Source organism: Eurosta solidaginis, chromosome 4 (genome assembly GCF_040869045.1).
Source record: "Eurosta solidaginis isolate ZX-2024a chromosome 4, ASM4086904v1, whole genome shotgun sequence".
Lineage (NCBI taxonomy): Eukaryota > Metazoa > Arthropoda > Insecta > Diptera > Tephritidae > Eurosta > Eurosta solidaginis.
Genome location: NC_090322.1, coordinates 233,991,981 through 234,015,937, shown reverse-complemented (window position 1 = coordinate 234,015,937; position 23,957 = coordinate 233,991,981). Strand labels below are relative to the sequence as shown.

At 38.6% G+C, this 23,957-nt stretch overlaps 2 protein-coding genes across 2 annotated transcripts in view; both read right to left on the bottom strand.

The window, feature by feature from the left end:
• Window positions 1-4,311: 4,311 nt before the first annotated feature.
• ppk28 (pickpocket 28) lies at window positions 4,312-18,172 on the bottom strand. Its single transcript, XM_067779704.1, has 9 exons — window positions 18,106-18,172; window positions 17,867-18,029; window positions 13,683-13,889; window positions 9,843-9,945; window positions 9,622-9,773; window positions 9,351-9,555; window positions 7,123-7,711; window positions 6,299-6,441; window positions 4,312-4,515 (listed from the first exon to the last, which is right to left on the bottom strand). The coding sequence occupies exons 1-9, from the start codon at window positions 18,170-18,172 to the stop codon at window positions 4,312-4,314; spliced, it is 1,833 nt and encodes a 610-aa protein (XP_067635805.1).
• The window catches only part of LOC137248805 (pickpocket protein 28-like), a 22,153-nt gene continuing 16,113 nt past the window's right edge, over window positions 17,918-23,957 (bottom strand). Inside the window, exon 7 of the mRNA XM_067779703.1 lies at window positions 17,918-18,029. The gene's annotated coding sequence lies outside the window, so the exon portion shown is untranslated. The remainder of the gene's footprint in view (window positions 18,030-23,957) is intronic.

Here is a 23,957-nt window from a genome sequence, read left to right as displayed (position 1 = left end):
GGGATTTATCAATGCTTATTACCACCCTATGCAATGCGGTGTCTACCGACTTGCCTTTGGTGTACGCATGCTGTGTTGTGGAGAGGAGCTTTTCATCCACGTTGGACTTTATGTACACATCTATCAGCCTCTCAAAAGTTTTGAGCAGAAATGATGTTAAGCTAATGGGTGTATAGTCTTTGGGATACACGTGACCGATCTTCCCCACCTTTGGTAGAAAATCTACACGAGCTGTTCTCCAAGAGTGCGGTACATGATTCAGTCGTATGCACCCATCGAATATTATTTTAAGCCATTCCACGACCGCCCTACTTGAGACTTGTAGCATGGCCGGGTATATACCATCTGGGTCCGGCTATTTAAACTTAGAAAACGTCGTCACTGCCCACACGATCTTGGTATCGGTCACCAAGCCCGACGCTACTAGCTCTGTGATCGAAGTGTGAGTGATGTCTGCTGGCTCCTCTAAACCGTCTCCCGGTGGGAAATGTATATCGAGAAGCACCTCAAGGGACTCCTCGCTATTATGTGACCATTCCCCGTTCTCTTTCTTTATTAGTCCCTGGACTATGTTTCCTTTGCTAGGAATTTTTTTCAGCCATGCTGTTTCGCTGGAGCACTCTATGTCCGTACAGAAACTTTTCCATGAGTTTCTCTTCGCCCTGATAATTTCACGCTTGTAGATCCTCAGTAGATCCCTGTACTCGTCCCGACACGCTTCGCTTTCCGCGGTCTTTGCGAGCTTAAACATTTCTTTTACCTGTCTTCTTAGAAGACTCAGCTCATTGCTCCACCATGGCGGCTTTGCTTTTCCTCTGAATCTTCTTAGAGGGCAAGCTTTGTTATACGCAGTCATAAGCGTCCGTGTTAGGGATTCATTCGACTCCTCCAGTTCCTCTACATTAACAACCTCTTTGGGTTGTCCCAGTTTTATTTCCACATGTTTCTGGAATTTAGTCCAGTTCGTTGACCTACGGTTTCTAAAGGTTCCTCCCTTCTCTACCCTCTTTAGGGGGATGTTGAAACTAATATACGCATGGTCGGAGAAGGATGGTCTATCAAGAACCCTCCAATCATACCTTGATATATCACACTCGGAGCTCAATGTAATATCCAGAACATTGCTGGATGTTGGACCAATGTATGTAGGGACATTTCCCCTGTTGGCTATCTGAAAATTGGTTTGCAGGATGTAACAAAACAGAGATTCGCCTCTCTCGTTCGTATCTGCTCTTCCCCATGCATTGTGGTGCGCATTTGCATCTGCGCCTATGACCAACCGCCCTTTGCGCCCTTCCTCCTGTACTAGCCTTTTGCACTCCATCGGTGGGATCTCCGCAGCATGGGCCATGTAGCAGGACGCCAGGATAAATACCTGCTTATTCTTTTGCTCAACGGCCACCGCTACGATATCCTCAGTGGTGTAATTAGGCAGCATATATGAATGCAGCTGTTCCTTACCATTACTACAGCTCGCACCCGTCCTTCCGTTTGCGCGTAGTAAACGCCAAACCCGCGCGCGCTAAGTCCAGAAACCTTTCATCCCGATGAGAGCCACGGCTCCTGGATCAGCGCCACGTCAAACGAACCCTCCTCAAGGGTTAGGAGGAGTTCGCTCGACGCTACTTTACTGTGTTGGAGGTTTATCTGTAGGACTCGCAGCACCATTGGGCTGTTTGTCCCCCTCCAGCACCTTCGTCGTCCTCCCCTTGCCCTTTTGGTTTAGAGTATTCGAGTCCCCTTCAGCCTCTCGTGACTGTTGTGCAGGGTGTTCCTCTGTGCGAGTCACAGCACCATTTAGCGGTTGGTCCTCTTCTAGCACGTTCGTGGAGACGACTCCTAAATAGTCCGTAAAATCTTCATAAAATAAGCTCGAAGGGATCCAGAATGAGACTTAAGTAATCCCGAAAATACCCTGTAAGGACACGAAAATATTCCCAAAAAATCATCACCCAAGGTGACTACGAAGTTACCACGGAACTATCACGAAATAGTCTTCAAATTACCCGGGGACCTTATGATTCCGAAATGCATTCGAAATATTCCCTAAAATAATTACGATGTAATCCCGAAATAATCCCTAAGCCCATCCAGATGTAACCTGACAATGATCTCCAAATGCACCCGAAATATTCCTTAGATTTATTCCGAAATACCGTTGAAATGCTTCCGAAAAGACCCTATAATTAATCCGAATTAGTTCCTAAGGCCATCATTATATGATGCCCGGAATTACTCCGAACGATCTCAAAATCATTCCGAAAGGAAAACGAGATAGTTCCTAAAACTTGCGAAAGTGACCTCGAAATGGCCACGAAATACAGTGCCCAATGGCAATAAACTTTAAATACGACGTAGCTCATAGCAGAGCCATAGAAATGCTATCACTTTTTTAACACGCTTATATTAGTTTCACTTGTATGTATGCTTGTTTGTTTCTCTCTAGACTAGGCGCGTAAAGCAGAGTTATACTATTTTCACACAGACGGCTTATTGAATAATAAAGGCAATTTTCTACATTAAGACGCTTATTGAGCTCAATCTTCCCTACAAAATTCGAATCTATTATTATTTCATTAGTAGCTAATCGAATGCCTAATGAAGTCAAAAGCACAATGCAACTCTGTTGACAGCGTTCCACTTCCGTTTCCGCTTCTTAGTTTTTGGTGTGTTCAGTGCTTAAAAATGTCATTTGTCAAAGCAAATGTCATTGTCTGCATGGCGGAACGATACAAGGTGGCCGCATCGAACAGCTGATTATAACCTTTTTTATTTGATTTGATACATCAACTACCGGCGCAGTACGATTTTGACATTTGTCCATCGAATTTACAAGTACATGGAATTTTTTTTGTTTGTATGTATGTCACCATGCTCCCACCTTGTATCGTTCCGCCATGATTGTCTGTCTCATCCTTCATACTAATCGAGCAGTTACTTCTGTGTGAAAGCAAACAAATTACGATTTCATTAGCAAGTGAAATGAGATCATTAAGTTTCTGTGTGAAAACAGTATTAGACCCATTTAGCGGCAATTATTGAAGACTCGCGGCAGTGGTCAAATAACTTCCTACAAAACGAGTTGTACTTAATAATGGAGACGCAGAACCTCTGTGCTACGGTGCTATCAACATCAAATATCCGAGTGGATTGTAGATACTAAAACGGCACCATATTTGCGTGTTTTCTAGTTTTTTAAACTATATTTATTAATATGATATGGCTCTGCTTAATGCTCTATTCATTTTCAGAGCTGGAACAGTAGCAGAGCTAATTTTCCGTCGCTACGGCAGCTCTGGAGTATCAAATACAAATACTGGTTTCAAATACCACATGGATCAAATTCTCGCAAAAACAATTGATATGTTTAAGAATCTCACGGTGTACGAACTTTTTCTTCAAATACATGACCACTGTAGCTTAAGTCGCAAAACCTTCATAGCGTAGCCAATCTCCCCCAGCGGGTTAGGGGGCTTAGAATATACCCACGGCAGGTATGACTCTCGTAAGAGGCTACTAAAATACCAATTTGAATCAAGGAGTTGTGTAGTGCAACCCTTTCAAGGGGTAGACGGTTTCATGTGGTTATACTAAATCGTTCCCGATTTGGTCGGACCAGTTCTGCCTCCGGAAAAGGACCATCAACATCGATAACACAGCCCAAGGCTTTTGGGGAGTGCCCTAATCTCTACAACAACAACAGCAGCTTAGCCAAGCCACTACATTTCATGTAGAATGCTGATGTTATACTTTGTTCTCACTAGGTCCCAAACCAATCTAACAGCGCCACCTTCTACATTAAGAATCCGTATGTTCCAGGTTTGATGTGGTTTTCATCAAAAATAATGCTGCTATTAGACGCTTGTCTTCTCCTTTTTCTTCCTCTTGTGTCATAAGGAGACTCCACCAATATTTGAGAAGTTTTATCGATGTTGATTGTCCTTTGCCGATTATTTGATTTGCCGGAACTTGGGGTTGTCAGAGCGTCGCCTGCTTAATAAATAGTTCACGGGTACTTGAGATTTACAATTAGCAATTACGCTGGCAAACCCCTTAAAATGGTTGCGCTACACAACCCCTTGAATCCTATCGGAGGCTTGTGCTTACCTTTGGCCTCTTTTACCCCTTGGAAAGATATAAACTTAGCCTCATATTTATAAGCATGCTTTACCTCATTACCAGGTAATTCAGATTTGAACAGGTTTTTCAGGTTTCGATTTATTTGCAAGGAAAATTTTAAATTTGGATAATATTTTATTAAGTAGAATTTTTTATTTTTTTGTTTTTTTTGTTTTTTTTTTGTTATTGCTTTCACTCCAAATAGGGATACAATTGTACGTCGTCATGACTGTTTTGATAATTCCTATGTTGCATTAAAATATTGTTTAAGTTATTTCGTAAATTTGTGTTATTCTTGGATGTTTTCTGAAATTGTTGTGATGTTTCATTTACCCAAAACCTTTGACCGACATCTCTTTTTACTGGTCGCACTTTAGATTTAATAGCACGAAGCCACTGAAATGAGAAATGATTTCATTATTGACACACACACATCATTTGAGTGGATGATGAAGAAAAGTTGAAACATTTCCCCCGGGGTTCGAATGGTTATGAAGATCGAATACAAAAGAGATCAGCGATCGCCAGAAACTTCTTATGGAAGTGTAACCACACATACTTTGAAACAAAATTGATATCCAAAAATGAATAAAAATGGCGACGGACCTAGTACAAAGTAGACTGTAAAAAAAATTTAAATATATGTTTTATTTTTTAGAAATATTCAAAGTTTATTTTATTACTTCAAAATTCAAAAAATACGGCCTACGCATATCGTCACAGGATTTGGCCAACAGAGGGACAAAAAATAGTTTACATTCTGCGCATTTACGCACTTATAAAAAATACGATAAAGCAATCAACGCCTAAGCAAGCTTTACTATATTATTTATTATATTCTATTAAATTTTTGTCAGTGCATGTCTATTCTTTATTTTGATTTCTCGAAAAAATAACGACAATCAATCAGTGAGCAGAGATGGCGCTGGCACGTACACAAACCCAGTCGGACTTGGTAGCTTTCAAAATTAACGTATCGCATTGTTTTCTTGAATGCATTTAAAAATACTTCTACATGCCTTAAATTAAATAATTCAAACAAAGCTTTATTGTTTTCGTACAGATGAACCAAAAATATACCCAAAAATATTACTTCAAAAGTCATTTTACACGAAATTATAGCAGTTTAGTTCCTAATGGGCATAGCAGAATACTGTCGGTTGTTGGCGAGAGGATAGAAAGCGTGCGCGCGGGGATGTGTGGTGCACTTGCCTATGCGGTGCGCTTACTTAAACGCTTTAAGCTGGAGTCATTGGTGCCGTATGTCGTATGTCGTATCGCTGTATCCGTATCCCTAACGTAATCAGCTGTTTATCGTTACGGCGGTCAACCAAAACCCAATTGGTTGGCTACGATACGGTTACGACTTTAGCGGCACCAATAATCGATTGCATTGATTCTCATAAGGTTGGTCGAATCAGCTGTTAAAAGGTTACCGATACGGTTACCGATAAAGCACCAATGTCTCCAGCTTTAAGCAGCAGTTACCCACTGTCGTGTGTAACGTACGTATACGTATGCCGTACGTACACACATTTGAGCGAAATTTATGCCCGTAGTGGCAACGAAAAAATGTTGCCATTGACCGGTTTGAATTCATGCTTATGGAAACATCAACTTTTTCTATTTTATTTTTTGATTTTGTAAATGGCTGGAATTAATATTAAATAAGTATAAATAGATAACATATTTATGATCTGCACTTTAACATAATTATTTCGAATTATTTTCACAATTTTTCAAACTTTCATTAGGTGTTTTTGCATAAAACTGCAAACGGCCAAAAATTAGCGCACAAAAGTTTCCTGGGCAACTCTGTTTAGTGAGAGAGCGATCAGCTGACACGTTCTTACAGAAAAAATCAAAATTGTTTTGATTTCTACGTTCCGGGCTACGTACGTACGTGCGTTGAACGTCGGTGAGTTCTCGTTTACATTGCACACTCATAAGATAGGTCGCGTCAGCTGACACGTTTTTTGTACGTACGTTCGTGGGTAACTGCAGCTTTACGAAAACAATTGCGTGAAAGCGCTTATGGGGTGACGACCGCTGAAATAGATAGTTCATAGGAAAAACCTCAACCTTGCCGTTTTGACACTGTACCAAAATATTTTTTAAGTCCAATTTGGTAAGTAAGGAACACTCTACACTAAATAAATATGTAGTACACAATACATACCTTCATGTTCTTGTGACGCCGACGATGTGACAACTTCATCGTGCGACTAGCGCAATACGGACGCACAGTGATGTAATAAATTATTTCGATAATTGAAAAAATGCTGAAACCCATGAAGAGACCCAACAAACCACCAGTATTGGCTATGCGAAATATAAAAGGAGAATACAAAAGTTTTAATTATTACGTACATACATACATATATATATAGGGCTAAATGGTTTAAATCAGTGGTGGCCATATTGTCCTATCAAATTTAAAAGTCCTACTGGGTTGTTTTCGCACTGAAAGTTGTTGTTATGAAGTGCACACAATCAGCGCAGCGAGAGTTAAGCCGGAGTTATTGGTGCCGTATGTCGTATCGCTGTATCCGTATCCCTAACGTAATCAGCTGTTTATCGTTACGATGGTAAACCAAAAACCAATTGGTTGGCTACGATACGGTTACGACCTTAGCGGCACCAATAATCGATTGCATTGATTCTCATAAGGTTGGTCGAATCAGCTGTTAAAAGGTTACCGATACGGTTACCGATAAAGCACCAATGTCTCCAGCTTAAGAAAAAGGAACAATAAAATTTTTTTTATTGGTTTGACCCATGGCGGATCGATACAAGGTGGCAGCATGGTGACATACCTACAAACATAAATAAAAATTTCATGTACTTTGTTGTTGTAAATTCGATGGACAAATGTCAAAATCGTACTGCGCCGGAAGTTGATGTATCAAATCAAATAAAAAAAGTTTATAATCAGCTGTCCCATGCTGCCACCTTGTATCGTTGCGCCATGGTTTGACCACCACTGTTTTAAATACAACTTACATAAAAACTCCGTCAAACCAAACATTTTGGATTTAGTTGTTGTGCGTATAACATTAGATAAATAATAAAAATTTACTATAGAAATTTCCTTAAAGTTGGTATTCGCACTAAACTGACCCTTCGGCCAATCATCAACAGTTAAGAATTTTCCATAAGTTATAATCGTCGAAGTGACAGTTGTTTTGTAACTCAATTCAAAACATCCCGGCAAGCAGTGAGTACAAGTCAAATTCTTATTTGATGACTCGATTTTAATCTGCACTTCATTCGTGCAACGATTTTCATTCGGTCCACATATACGTACCGAACTATTTACTCGTGGCAAATAATAAAGTACACAATCACATTTTTCTGTCAAAATGTCAGCTTCGCATTCGAACTCACAATTTCTGCGTGAATAAATACCATAATAAGTTAGGCCACCTTCATCGGAGAAAAGACAACGACGTGTATCTTTGTGTATGGAACGTATTTCAGCATCAGCATTCTCATAGATGGGTTCAATTGGAACACGCGCTTCACGTCCGGCTGTTACCAAAAACCCATAGTTACTGACACGCGGCAATTCAGCAGGATTGTGTACTAGAATCTTGTTAAAAGTAAGAGATTTAAAAATCAAAATAAAGTAATTGGATGATGTATTCGGTTGTACTCAAACGGAGCCTTCCCGATACCGGAGCGCCTCGGGAAGTGACGATGGCCTTACCAAAATAAGGGGCAGCTGGGGGAGCGAAAGTAGTGAAGAGTTAACGGGCTCCGTGATGGAACGGTAGGTGAATTCAATCGGAGAAGTAGAATGGAGAGTGAGCGCTTGTAATGGACCCGTAAGGCGTTAGAAATAGGTCGGAGACAGTTTAAGAGGTTTGCTGAGAGAAACCTTCGCGGCGGCAGAGCGATGCAATATTGGGCTGAGGGCGACAAACCTGCTGTCCATAGGTAAAAAGAACACAGTCTTAGAGCCGAGGCAGACCAGCTGTAGGACATACATATGGATCCCAATAGTGGGTTGGCAACTGCCTTGGAAGCTGCAAGTCGGAGAGGACTTGAAAAGTGGGGATTTGCAGAACGCGTATATAGAAGTAGGATATAAGCGAAAAGCAGATATGATTCCAACTTTATTGGAGGGACCAAAGGGAAATAGCACTACAAATCCGAGACTGCAAAGCAGTCACTTGACTGGCGCTGGATGACGATATAATTCCTTTCAGACTGATGATTACTGAAGGGTGAAGATCTGTAGACAGTGAGTTTATTAGCAGCTTAATACTCAAAAAGATGAACACATTTCATGGGACATTATAGTCAAGTTTCAATGCAGCGGGAAGAAAACATTGTAGGGATGGGAAAAAAATGCAACGCTTCTTTACATCATTGTGGGTTATCCACACATTATTTAGCAAATTTTCTTATCGATTGAGCGCTAGTTTGATAGGAGCTGCAATTAACAACACACTCTAAATTCCATCAGAACCATTCCTACGGGGTTGGGCTCGTTGCCTTATGACTATATTAGCGATTTACCATCAGCTTTGAGCCCCCGCCGTATACCGATGTGTGAGGAGTTACCACTGTACCTTTACGATGTACTTCCCCTCAGCTTAAAAATTCGGCTACGAAGTAGCTCTCTACCATCCGGTTGTACTACTGGTACACGCTCCGTCGCCTCATTGCAGCAATTGGCCCCGCTTTCATGCTCATGCCTCAATTATTTCGTCCGTCTTATACAGATAAGCCAGATTACCACGCCTTCCCGCTTCTTGGTAAGCAGCTTACCCTCTTAATATTAAAATATAGTGTGCGTGGGTATACTCGATCTTAGGAGATACAAATTGTGTGCTTATTCAAAAGTATATTGGTGGAATATTCAGCGTTCGTCAAACTCAACAAATATTTGGCAAACTCCATCTAGGTACCAGGCGAGCGCAGGACACGAACCCAGGACGTGCTCAACCGTTTCTTCCTGCAGTTCGCACTTCCTACATTAGCTGTAACTGACGAGGCCCAACTTATACGCATGTGACGCCAGAAGCCAGTGTCCAGTTAATATGTCCATTGTGAGCCTCAAGTCTTCACTCTTCAGAGATGTGAGCTACTTTGTGAGTCTAGCGTGGTAGGATTTGAACATGAGCTTAGAAATCGGAATGCGAACAACACGCGGTGTTCCCAAGCGGTGCCCCATCTAAGTACTAAACCGCGTTCGACACTCGAACGGAAACCGATGCACTCACCTTAAATCCAATACTTTTAGACTTTGTGCAATAATACTCCTCGCTTGAAGAGTTCAAAACCACTGTTAAACCAAGTCGACTTCCAGTTCCACCCGATACACGGGGAAAATATTTTTCAGGTAACTTTTGATTGTAACCTCCTTCAGGCGTCCACCTGATAGGCACAAAATGACTGCCAGATTTAGGAGCTATTTGGTCTTCATCACTTTAAGTTAAGAGGAAATGGAAATTTAAGCATGAATTATTTCTATATTTTTACTTTTCTCTTTACCTGTAATTTCGTTGCAGATAAATTGGATCCAATGCATTGAATGTACAACACAAACCGTCGTCCGTTAATACAGAATTGAAAATAGCCGAACAATTTTCTATTTCTGCGCCAAAGCTGCAGTATAGCAGCATTTCATCGCAGGGTTGCGCTACCTACAAAATTTTTATTTGGAAATTGTTGGTTATATTACTTTTTCAATTTTCAAAACAAAACAAACTTACCGCTTTAAGTATAGTTTTAAAATTTGACCAGGTGTTGCGATAATACGATACATTAGGAGCATTTTGACCGCATAAACTTATAAGTAGTGAGCGATTTAAGTTGCTTAGAGGAAATACAATTATAGTTAAAAAGAATTAATGTGTTAATAAGTGTTAGCGTAGTTTTATGCCCCTATTGCCGTTTACAACTCAACTTAGTTGGCTTGTAATTAAAACAACTCAACCTTCAGACAACCCAACTCCTGTTTGGTATTACGAATTACAACTTATTTCAGTTGAAGTTGAATTGAGTTGCCAACTTCAGAAAGTAATGATTTGACAGATAAATTAACAGCTGATCAATTTGTGGCGGAAATTTAAGCATTTGCAAAAGTGTTTTTGTTATTAAATGCAAAACGGATATTATTTGAAATCTATTTTATAATGGTGAAAATGTTGGTGATTGACATGTCGCGAATACGGAAAATATTCGCGTGATCATTCCAATCCCTTGGAACTACCAAGCACCAAGTAAGAAAATGTTTAAGTGACAAATGATGTGTTTCTTATGAAGTTATTTTGCAGATTTGAAAGTAAGCATTTTGCTCATTACTAAACAAAATTAAGGACCAATTCCGCATACGCGTTCGTATTTTAAAATTATGGGCCACACTCAGATTCCTTGCTGACGGCAGCTATCAAATATGCTGTGGAAATGATTTTGGTGTTGAACTGGTTTTAGATACCTATTATTGAGGAGCATATTTGTGCGAAGTGGATTAAAACCACAACAGCAAAAATTGTATTTTACTCTAAAACACGATTCCCAGGAGTAGTGATTAGTATCAATGGGACTCACGTTCGCATAATTTCACTTATTTTGGCGCTCGAACTGCGGATGCAAAACAACTTATATATGACTATCAATAGAAATTTGACGCGTCCAACGCTTTTATTTAATTGTCTGATCAACGCCCTAGATTGGTGAGGAGTGTGATGACTAGTACCTAGGACCTACGTAATTATTTTCTAGCTTTTAGTATCATTATTACTTCATGTAGGTATTGTTTTCAATAAAACCGTTTAACTTAACCATTTTTTTATTGTTTTATTTTCAAGTTTTTAGTCTTTATTTAATTGCCTATTATTTCTCATTCTATTTAGTTCATTTAGTGACTCGTCCAACTTCGGAATGCCGCTCCATAAAATCAAAAAGTTATTCAATGTAATCCTTCGTTTAAACGTTGTTTTTTTTCCTAATGTGTACAAAATTGTTGATTATTGTTTGATTAACAAAGGTTTAACTGCGGGCTTTAAATATGTTGTTTTTTTTTGGTAACGTTTTATGAGCCCGTGCACCATCTAACTCTTATCAAAGGTGGTACCAAAAGACGCGTTTCGATCTCCGTTTTTAGGATTCGAAAGCGGAAATTAAAAATTTTATTTCTGTCGAAAAATATTTACAAAAACCCAAAAAATGGCCCGAGAGTGTCCGAAATATCAGACCCGTTCCACAGTGTTTTTTGCACAGAACATCTTTCTGCGTTGGCGGCCTTTGGCTGCGATTTGTAAAAATAAGCCTGCGTGGGTCCAACGCCTTTCTGCATTAGTGTGTAAAAAAATCTGGCAAAATACAACAACCATATGAAATTAGATTTTATTCGAAATTCTTTAGAATTTAAATTTTTAATTTTTGTTTTCGGATTCTTAATTCGGAGGCCGAAACGTGTGTTTTGACACCAACTTTGAAAATTTTTGTTAAAAATTAGGTGGTGAAGCGTCTTCTAAAACGTAAATTTTTTTCAAAACAACTGCAAAATTGTATGAGACAACTGCTAATAATCAGTTGTAAGATTTTGACGTCTTTGACAACTACACCAACACAAGGTTGTAAACGGTAATGCCACAAAAAGTTGTTAAACTAGGCAACTCAACCGACATTTTTTTTGACAGGTTGAGTTGTAATCTGTAATACCAAATTGCGAAATTTCAACCCAACCAGAGTTGAATGGTAAACGGTAATAGGGGCCTTAAAGATCTGGCGATGAGGAAAGGTTTGCACCTTTGATTGCCTTTATTTTAACCCACAAGTTCTCTTCCACTCCTTCCATAGCAGCGAGCGCCTACTTTTCCTTTGGCCATCGATAGAAACTCTCTGAAATATTCTAATTTATTTGGAAACATAAATCTTCCGGAGATCACTTCTGATTACCTCAAGGGCCATCTGATTAAATGCAATCATCGTTATTTGATAAGGGTATATACGATAGGAAGAGACCAATAGAGCATATTTTCTATGGGTCGAAAACAAAATTCACCTCCCTATTGCCTAAGTAAAACTTGTTATTTATAAGTAAAAACTTTCCGAAGCATTCTAATTTATTTGGATACATAATCTTCCGAAGAGCCCTTCTGATTACCTCAAGGGCGTCAAGTTTCTTATAAGCAACAACTTTTCGAAACGGGAACTGCTATGCAGCTCAATTGCCATCCATAGATATTACATACATATATCACCATTCACTATCAATTCCCTGCTTTCCTCCATGTTTTTGGCACTGGTAACTGCAAATTATTTCGGAGAGCAAATAAACAAGGTTTGGCTGTTCAAAAGCTTTACAGTGCTAAGGACATCGTTCCTGATACAGGCCGGTCGGAGTGTGAGCATTGTAGTTCGGTTGTTCACGCTTTGCATTAAATGCATCATCTTTAGCATTAAATGGAATTAAAAAATTTCATTTGACCTCTACCACTGTTGACGAAGAAGTGAACGATGTGAACAACGTACATTTGTTCAACAATAAAAGTTTTGCAGTTAAAACAAAATCTAAGACGGCGTCATACAAGCAGCTCATTGTCATGCTTTCAAAGAGCGTTATCAACTCGGAAAAAGGTGGTGCGTGCCGAGTGCCTCAAAGTTCCTAACTGTTTCTTCAAAAGCTGATATATGATATGGTCCACTCAGCGGTGTCGACGATGATATAAGCTTGTATGCAATATTAAGAATATTGTTACCGAAATAATTGCAACGACCAGTAGGATCCCCTTTGCCAGCCTCGTTCGATCATATTTGAACTCGATGCTTGACCACTATGCTTGCGATCTTATGCATACTTTCTTGGCGGCAAAGAGACGGTGCAAATCATGCGCCTGCAGCCACATTTCAAGGTAGCGAAATTATGCCCTTAGGTCAGGACCTAAACATTTTTATACTGCAAACACGGCCACTCTAATACATAATTTATTTAGTGCAAATACATTCATACATACTGTCATGTACTGCACATCCACATGCATACACATCTATGTATATTCACATATATGCAACACTAACATGGGTAACTGAGTTTTCCATCCGATAACAAATATCCCTTGGAAAACACCCGCACGATCTCCGGTTCGACAACACGGAGATCACTTTCCATTTTGCTGTTCAATTTCAACCACGAAGGAAGAAGGTCAACTGCTGCTGTCACGCCACATACCAAAGGTAAAATATTGTACTAACTTAATACAAAATAAATAAATTATCGTCATTATACTAATATAAAAATTTGTCTTTTATTTCTTTTTTACATATATACATTCTCCGTGCGAGAATTTACACCGAGTATACCAGAGATATCTCAATTAAGCTTCCTTTACTTTCCCAGTTTCAAGTCTCTACCTCGTCGGAAATTTACTTAAAAGCTGATACCTATAATCGATCTCTCAAATTGCTTTATACAACTTGTCCGGATATAGATACTATTCAAAGAAAATAAGAGTTCAAAACCCACTCGGAATTGTAATCGTTATTATTAGGTTTTAGAAAACAAGTGCAGTTTGTAATCGTCAGCCGCGGCTTTAATATTTACTTACTAGTTATGGTCGATGTCACCAACCTTACTTTTCATTGCCTGATTGAGATTGCAGATTGTGATAGCTGGGAATGGCACTTCATTGGCTAATGTTTGTTTAGCGCTTGTTGTAATTATTATTGGCGAAGCACTCCATTTTACATAGACATTGGATATGAAGTAAGCAGACAATAAAACCACGCCAATAAAAGATAAGCCAAATAATATTCTGAAATGAAATAATTCAATTTTTTAAATGCTGTAAATAAAAGCTTGATCGAATCGAAAGTATGACATTTGTTTCGTATACAAAGCATTTGCAATGATTTTTGAATTATGTTCCATGTTTTGAGTCTATACATCGAGTTTAAGTTATCATCGCAAGATTCCTAAAATTCGCAGGAATGTTAAAATTTTTTTTATTTCTGCTACATTATTGCCCGGATTCGAACTGTTTTAGAACTCTTTAGTATAAAGGTCATCGAGTAGCTGCACAAAAGCCCGCTTAAACAATCATTAAATTTGCACTCACATGAAATTGAAAATTAGGAAAATGGACCTCATATAAAGGTGGTAAAAAAGGGTGCCCATGCTTATATATGCGCGTGAGAAGTTATACTTCATTGCCATCATTTAAAAGTATCGTAAATACTCATCAAAGCAAATTTGTTGGAATAGATCCGTCCCTGGTACACTTTCCGGAAAGAATCTTCACAGGAATACTCTCTGGGTTGCTGTGAAGCTCTCCTGCGAATTTGAATAAATTCGGTGAGGAGGTTGAGGAATCCATAACCTACATACAAACATATGGGGTATTCCATCCCATTTCGACCAATTTTGAACCCGACCCCTTTAGAATTGGCTGAAAGTTTTTCTTCTTTTTCTAGCTTACGAAAGACGTTTTTCAGAATTTTTTCAAATTTTTTAATCCAACTCAAAAAAAGTTATGAATTTTTAAAAAAAACACCGTTTTTGTTTTCAAAATGCTATAACTTTTTCAAAAGTTGGCCGTTTGGGATCTTTTTTTTTTAATTTGTTTTTAAATTTACTTTTCGGAAAAAATACAAAAAAATGTTTAAAGTTTTTTTTTTTGTAATTTTTCAGTTTTTCGAGATTTTTCGAATTTCGCCATTTTTTTTTTTTTTTTTGTCTCATAAAAAACTTCAATCAATTCTGCAATCATCCCCACTAATCCCGGAGTGGGCCGATTATTATTTTTTTTTTATTTAATTGAAAAAAAAAAACTAAAAATTTTTTTGTATTTTTTCCGAAAAGTACATTTAAAAACAAATTTAAAAAAAAAAGATTCCAAACGGTCAATTTTTGAAAAAGTTATAGCATTCTGAAAACAAAAACGGTGTCCAACTCAACATAAGTTATGAAATTAAAAAAAAAAAAAAAGTTTTTTTCAAAATGCTATAACCTTTTCAAAAATTGACCGTTTGGGATCTTTTTTTTTTTTAAATGTACTTTTCGGAAAATTTTGAGTTGGATGAAAAAATTTGAAAAAATTCTGAAAAACGTCTTTCGTAAGCTAGAAAAAGAAGAAAAACTTTCAGCCAATTCTAAAGGGGTAGGGTTCAAAATTGGTCGAAATGGGATGGAATACACCATATGTACTTCCTTCTTTTTTTATATAACAGGATTAAGTCTCTTTAACATTAGCATATATGTACATACATACAAACAAACAAAAAATTAACTTTTGTTTAAGAATTTTAACGAAACGCTTAAAAATTTTAACGAGAACGAACTTCAGTTTCAACCTGTCCCTTATTTGTCAAATTTTTTTAAATTTCACTCTTATCATTTTTTCGTAACGCGCCTAAAGAAGTATAACTTCAATAAATCCTAGAAAAAGGTTCGTAGGCTCCTCTATTTTAACAGGGGTGTTAAATTTTGCAATGAAATTTTATGATTGTTAAATTTACAATCCACAATCATTTTTGAGTACGACTGCAATCTTTGGTTGAACAATCATTGATTTATAAAAATGAAAGCCTACAATAATTTCTATGCTTGTGATTTCAATAATTTTTCTGTTATAATCATTGATTGCAAGCATGTCTCCGCTACAAACATTTATCAAAAAAAAATTCTTATTACAATCACTCACTAAATGCAATCATTCTGAAATACTGGGCGTTTTGCAATCACATCATGGTATTTGATTTCGTCTCTAAATTCAATCAGGTTGGTTGCAAACGAAATGGTTAAAATCAAGTCGATTGTAGATTTTAATTTTTACAATGATAAAAATGCAAACAAATTTGATTACAATGTGTTCATGTCGATTGATAAAATAAGAAGTGTAGTAGTTGATTGTAAGTCAAAATGATTGTAAATTTTTACAACTCTAGATATAAATAATCACATGATTTAAGCTTACGAACATGATTCGAATATTAAAATAGTCCCAAGACTATCTCGAAATAGTTCTTAATGGTCATTAAAACATTCAGAAATGTTCGAAAAGTCTCGGGACTATTATATAAAACCAGTCTCGAAAGCAGTCCCAAAGTTATTTCTATTGTATCGTATTAAAAGTAAAAGAATAATGATTAAGAAAAAAATCTGAAATTACTCAGAGATAGTCCTGAAAATATGTCCAAATATTTCGAAACGATACCAAAAACAATTCCGAACTTGTTGCGAAGTGTACCTTAAGCCATTCCAACTCTCTCGAAGTGATTATGAGAGATCCAAAATGAGATCGGAAACGATCCCGAACACAATTCCAAAATAGTACCGATAAATTTCCAATCTACCACGAAATATTTCCAGAATTATCCGCAATCAAGGCCAACTTAGCGTCATAAATAAATAAATGCAAAGCGTGATAACCTCCGAAGAGATTTTAGGCCCAGCCCGTCTTCCAATTTGCTACGTGCTCCTCTTTGATTTTTCCTACACATCGGCGGCATGGTACCTACATATTTTAAGTCGACTCCGAACGGCATCTGCCAGGCGGATAAGTTTTCACTGAGAAGCTGTTCACGGCAGCAATAAATACAGTTGGGGTGCTTACCAAATCACTGCCGAGGGGCCACCCGACTTAGAAAAACTTTCATATAACTGAAAAAAATTTGTTTCGAATCTTTTTATGTTGCTTTGCCTGGGATCTTCGGGGTATAGGCGGGGCACGCTACCATCACACCATTTAGCGTCATAACGATGAATATTTATTTAAAAAGTAGCTGTTTACAAAGACGTAGCACCCTCGCTCTCTATTCAAAAATTATAGCCAGGGGGCCTACTCTGTATTGCGATGCGAAAGGCAGTGCGATGCGAAAGGTAATTGGAACTCTGTAGCGCTATCGCATCGCTAACAATGTCGCTTTTTTATTTTTCGCTAATTTTTTGCTTGAGTATGCATCACTGACCAAACTCAAAGAAAGAGAACAAAAGAAGCAAGGCGATTACAATTTCGGCAAACGATCAATTTTTGTTGAACAAATTAAAAAAAGGATTCTGTAGCATTATGGAACGATTTAAATGAAGAAAGGATTGATTTAAATGAAGAAATCTTCCCAGTTCAGAAATTGAACTGGAAGAAGTGAACGTGATAAATACAGAAAACGTGGAAAATCATAGAATGGGAAATATTGCTAGTTGTATCAGAGAACAAATAAAAAATGACATGATTTCAAATAGAAATGCTTTATAAAAAAGTGGTTTCGATTTAATTGTTATTTATTTATGTATTTTAAGTCCACTAGGATTACAAATTGTTGCTTTTGTGTTTGTTTTGTTTTTTGAGTTGTCCTATATATTTTTAAATGAATATAAAGATATCAATTTATAAAATCATCAATTAATACTTACATATTTGAACAATGCGAATGCCTATTACTTGTAGCAAGAAAAATGCGAAAATGAATGCTGTTTGACATTCGCTTTCGCTTTACAGAGTGCCGGCAATGCGAAAAGGGAGAAAAATTGCGAATGGGCAAAATGTGAATGCGAAAGTCAAAATATACATGCGAATGTCAAGATACAGAGTACCGATTTTGCGATTTCGCGTATTTTTTCTTTCGCATCGCAATACAGAGTAGGCCCCCAGTACTGCCGTGTTCCAAATTTTATAAAAATCCTATCGAAGAAGACTTCGGCCTTCCCTTTTTGATGAAAATGGAGTCGACCTTAGATCCGTCTAGACTCTTGGCTTTCTCTCTATTTCAAATATGTACAATTAAAACCTCTTACCTTTCCGACAAAGTTATTTTATCCTCCGCTATATATTTCAAACCATGTAGCGTGGTATTTTGTAAATAATATTTAATACTTTTCTTAATAGCAACTCGATTACAAAGTCCTTCATCGATAATTTCCTCACTCGAGCAATCACTGCTTTTATGTTTTGTGCGCGCTAAAAGACGAAAAAAAAAATTTACAAAAAAAGTTAAATAAACATATTGAAATTTTATTTTCCTTTTTATCAAAACCTTGGTTTTTGTCAGCCGGAAATTTTGGCTTAAATTGCACCAAATTTTCTTCGGACGAAAATATCATGTTGTACGAAAAGCTCTACCAACACCTAACTGTAATTAAGAATCTTTCAATTTGTATATTTTAAATGCACAACTCGTTTTACATTTTTTTTTTGGCTTATTAAAAAGTCACTCGAAGAGCGTTAAATATTTTCTAAACCATTAAAAATTATATTGACTAAGAGCAAATATGTAAAAAACTAAATAGGTACGTACAAAACGCTAGGAGGCACGCCATTCAAAAGGTTAAATTAATTTTGCACAAAGTTATGTTTGTAGTATGTAGGGATGTAACGGAAGCGAACTTGCCAAAATCGGACTTGGAGTCAGAACTACACTAAAAGAAATGGTGCTAGTAAAATCAACAAATCGGTTCTATTGTTCTTGACTTAACGGAGATTCGGTGAAATTGATCGAATTATGGTTAATTCAGCCGAGTTCTTTGTCAAGCGAACAAATGAGTTTAGTCATTTCAAAGAAGAGCAATTGTCGCTCTTAAGTTAACAAAATTTTGTAAAATTAACAGATTCCTAATCAATCTAATTGATTTTTCTGTTAACACAACTGATCTTACAGGTCATTTCAACGGCGATTAACTGTCAATACATGAGCAAATTTCAAAGAGAATTTTACGCTCACTGCGCTCTCTACTTTGTACTTATGACGATGGTGCCACTTGTTAAAAAAAACACCAAAATAAGAAAACCATCAAATCGAAAAAACACACAAAATGGGAAAACAATAAAAAACTAGTTTTTCAGTTATCGAGCAACATCAAAATTTTATAAACAAGCTTTTTCAATTAGAAGAAATATTTTCTAAGCGGTGTCGCCCCTCGGCAGTGTTCGGCAAGCACTCCGAGTGTATTTCTGCCATGAAATGCTCTCAGTGAAAATTAATATGCCTTGCAGATGCCGTTCGGAGTCGGCATAAAACAAGTAGATCGCGTCCCGCCAATGTGTAAGAAAAATTAAAAAGGAGCACGACGCAAAGTGGAAGAGAAGTTCGGCCTTAAATCTCTTCGGAGGTTATCGCGCCTTACATTTATTTATTTATATGACAACATAGGTACTTTCATACAAAGCTTTCGCAACAACTTATTTGTTCATTTGAGTACTAACTAAAACGGTCAATTGCGAATTAACGATTTGTGCGCAGTTGATTCAACATCTTGTTGCGATGGATAAAAATTTACAGAAATTTCGGTTTAATTGACCCGTATTTCGGTTTATTTTACCAGACTTTTTCTTTTAGTATAACAAATTTCTTCAATTTGGATCAGAGTGTAAACCGAAATCGAAAGTGAAAAAGGCCACTAAATTTGATAGGATGACGAATAGAATAGTATATATGTAATAATATTAAAAGTTTCTGTAATTAGTGGGTAAGGCTGGAATTATGCCTTGCTAAGAAACCGAATTGGCTAACGCGCTTGCGTAAGCTCTATATATTTCCCATCAAACCTATATACTGATCGACTTCCGTTCTACGTGCGATTCCGAATACTCGGAACCGAAAGAGGAACCGGAAATCCTAAACAATCTGAAGTTCACACGTATCGGATTGGAAACTCTGTTACGTACCTAATATTTAGAAATGTTTACTAGAGATGTAACGAATAGCTTGCAGCCACATGGCTAATGTACGATTGTATACCTAAAATTGTGGTGCTATGATTCATCCAATATTTTATCACAATTTTTTAAGTAAAAACCAACAAATCCGGCAGACGTTGTTCTGCCCTAACTTTGGTTTACCTGCATGACTTTTGAAAGGTTGTTCTATGGAATCATTCTAGACATGGAAGCTCAACTTGGAGGAAAGAGTAAAGATGGCCCCGACGGCATTGTATGTATGTGCAAGAATGCCAGGGTGTACGTGAAATCTCTCGCCTTCTCTCTCTCTCTTTGGGTATTTACAGCGATTGTAAAGTCCATCATATACTATGGAGTCCTTGTTTGGTGGACAGCTACACAAAAAAGAACCTACCTCAAAAGATTGGAAGGGATATGCATGCTTTCGATGCTTGCAATGAGACTCAAGGTCTCGGGCAGTTTGAACGCATGCCATATTGCCATATTAGTACATATATCGTAATCAAATACATAACTAACAGAGTACTTAGTTCCCTATTTGCGCTTGTAGAAACATACATTTATACTGGGTCCCAGCGCATATGGGAAAAGATGGGAATGAAAACGCGGATAAACTAGCTTAAAAGGGTTCATCCCTCGAAGCTTGCTCCGCAGACGTTCCAATTGATTTGGGCAATATTAGGAGATGGGGCTGTAAGGTATCGAAAATCATGTGTGGGTCTTAGACTAACAAAATTACTCCTATCATTATAAAAAATAGGTCTGTATACTCATGACGGGGATACTCTGATTGGACACTGCCTTCTAGCGTCACGTGTCTTCAAATTAGACTTGGTCAAAGATGTAGATGCAGGAAGTGTAGGTTGGAAGAGGAAACGATCGAGCTCATTTTGTGCTCGTGTCCTGCGCTTGGCAGGCATAGACTCTAGCTACTAAGGGTGATACAGTTTTCAGGTTTAGAAGCAGCAATTGGCATAAGTCCCAGAAAGCTTCTAGTATTTGCCTAGAGGATGGAATTATTTTATAACATAGGTGATGGTTTTTGATAGGGTTTTTTCAGTTTCGTCATTAAAGGAACTTCTGGTACCACTACGAACTCATTCAGTCAATGTGAAATCCTAACGGACCGGCCAGTTTAACCTTATCTAACCTCCCTCTCAATGTCTCCTTCACCTTCTCCGTCTTTTTATCTTCCTTCCTCTCTCCCCCTTTAGTTCCTTCCCCTTCACCCTGCCCTCCTCCTCTCCATGTCTTTATCTTCATCTAACTCTAACTTTTTCTCAGGCTCTTTCCTCTTTCTTCCTCTCTCTCCTTTCCATTATCCAAATTTCTAGGAATTCGCTTCCCAAACAAATGTATGCGAAATATTAATTTGGACGAATTACAAAAAACTCCTCATAAATTAAATGATTTCGCATAATTAGTCCCTTGTCCACTACCCAGAAAAATAGTGTACTAGGCAAAAATCTATCAATTTATGCAATCGCATCCTTAATCTGATACTTTCAGAATTGATCGATCTCTGGTGCAGTTCCCGAAAAAACCTAACAGGAACGCTATCCGGATACCTATTTATAATAATAATAAACCCATCGGATAAATACCCTCCAAAGCCCGCCCAACCGACAGGAGGGGCGCATCCGCATGACGCACAGATTTTGTTTTTGCCGAGTTGTTGATAGGCGGAGGTTTGTTAAGCGTTGAGATCTAACACTGCTCAGCTACAGAATAAATATCATCAGCTGAGTATTATACATAACAGTAGGAAATCTAATATATATTATAAATGGGAAAGTTTGGATGTTAAGATGTTTGGATGTTTGGATGTTTAGATGTTTGGATGTTTGGATGTTTGGATGTTTGGATGTTTGGATGTTTGGATGTTTGGATGTTTGGATGTTTGTCCAGACGTTTGTCTTTGTGACTCAATAACGCAAGAACGGCTGGACCGATTTGGATGAAATTTTGCACACATATAGCCAATAGTCTAGAAGGATCTACTAGCTATATATTTTTCAAAAGGGGCGTGGTCCCCGCCCCCTAGGAACAGTTATAATTTAATTATTATATTTTTTCGTCTTTGCGACTGAATCACGCCAGAATGGCTACACGGATTTTGATGAAATTTGGGACACAGACAGTAGTCTACTAGCGAAATTTTTTTCGAACATGGAAAGAGGGGTGGGGGTCCCACGACCCTTCGAGAAATTATTTTTCATAATTTTTACACATTATAACTTTACGTATACTGGCCTTCACCAATATCACAGACTCAAGGGGTCAAATAAGTCGAGGGCTTACAAAGTAAGCAGTGACACCCTCCGCCCGCCCCCCTTTATCTCCCCCTCTGGTGTAAAATCCATAAATTGTTATAACTCAATTTAAATTTTCTCCTAAATCAATAGTTTTTGGTATCTGGTACATACAGAACGAGATCTAGACAATTTTGGAGGAACGATCAGTGGTCCTCTCCTCTACTCCCGCCATCCGCCCTCCATCAATTGTTTTTATTAGCACGCTTTTATTAGCTTTACCTGTATGTTTCTATCTAACTTTTTATTCGCTCCAATGCGCCTGCTGCCTTATTAACATGGTTTTATAATTAGCTTCACCTTATTTGTAATCCCGTAAGGGTCATACCGAGACCCTTCCGGGATCATTTCTGGATGGTTTTCGGGATCGGTCTGGGATTACGCCGGGGTAATTTCGGGACTTTTTCGGGACTATTTCGGGATCATTTTGGGACCCTTCCGGGATCATTTCTGTATAGTTTACGGGATCCGTCCGGAATCCCGTCGGGGTTATTTTGGAACATTTTCGGGACTATTCCGGAATCATTTCGGGACTATTTCGCGATCATTTGGGGACCCTTCCGGCATCATTTCTGGATGGTTTTCGGGATCCGTGCGGGATCTCGTCGGGGTCATATGGGGACTTTTTCGGGATCATTTGAGGGCTCTTCCGGCATCATTTCTGGATGGTTTTCGGGATCCGTCCGGGATATCGTCGGGGTCATTTGGGGACTTTTTCGGGATCATTTGGGGGCTCTTCCGGCATCATTTCTGGATGGTTTTCGGGATCCGTCCGGGATCTCGTCGGGGTCATTTGGGGACTTTTTCGGGATCATTTTGGGGCTCATCCGGCATCATTTCTGGATGGTTTTCGGGATCCGTCCGGGATCCCGTCGGGGGCATTTCGGGACTTTTTCCCGACTAATACGGGATCATTTGGGAACCCCTTCGGCATCATTTCTGGATGGTTTTCGGGATCCGTCCGGGATCCCGTGGGGGTCGTTTCGGGACTTTTTCGCGACTAATACGGGATCATTTGGGAACCCTTTCGGAATCATTTCTGGATGGTTTTCGGGATCCGTCCGGGATCCCAATAGGGTAATTTCGGGATTATTAGGGGATCATTTGGGAACCTTTCCGGCATCATTTCTGGATAATTTTCGGGATCCGTCCGGGATGCCGACGAGGTCATTTCGGGACTATTTCGGGATCATTTGGGATACCTACCGGCATCATTTCTGGATGGTTTTTGGGATTCGTCCGGGATCCCGTCGTGGTCCTTTCGGGACTTTTTTTCGACTAATACGGGATCATTTGCGGACCCTTTCGGCATCATTTCTGGACTATTAGGGGATCATTTGAGGACCTTTCCGGCATCATTTCTCTATTGTTTTCGGAATCCTTTCGGGATCCCGTCAGGGTCATTTTGGGACTTTTTTGGGGCTAATACGGGATCATTTGGGGATCCTCTAGGGGTCGTTTAGTGACTTTTTCTGTTTTATTTCGGGATCATTTGGGGACCCTTCCGGCATAATTTCTTGATGGTTTGCCGGATCCATCAGGGTCATTTCGGGACCATTTTGGGATCATTTGGGGACCCTTCCGATATCATTTCGGGATCCGTCCGGGATGCCGACGAGGTCATTTCGGGACTATTTCGGGATCATTTGGGATACCTACCGGCATCATTTCTGGATGGTTTTTGGGATTCGTCCGGGATCCCGTCGTGGTCCTTTCGGGACTTTTTTTCGACTAATACGGGATCATTTGCGGACCATTTCGGCATAATTTCTGGATAGTTGTCGGGATCCGTTCGGGATCCCGTCACGGTCATTTCGGAACTATTAAGGGATCATTTGAGGACCTTTCCGGCATCATTTCTGGATAGTTTTTGGAATCCTTTCGGGATCCCGTCACGGTA

Bases quoted from the DNA above. Each gene is read 5' to 3' on its own strand.
- ppk28 (XM_067779704.1), bottom strand. From the start codon at position 18,172: ATGATATTTTCGTCCGAAGAAAATTTGGTGCAATTTAAGCCAAAATTT. The intron at 9,774-9,842 runs GTAAGTTTGTTT...AAAATTTTGTAG, and splicing joins TTAAAACTATACTTAAAGCG to GTAGCGCAACCCTGCGATGA. The intron at 4,516-6,298 runs GTATGTATTGTG...TTCTCATTTCAG, and splicing joins GGCGTCACAAGAACATGAAG to TGGCTTCGTGCTATTAAATC.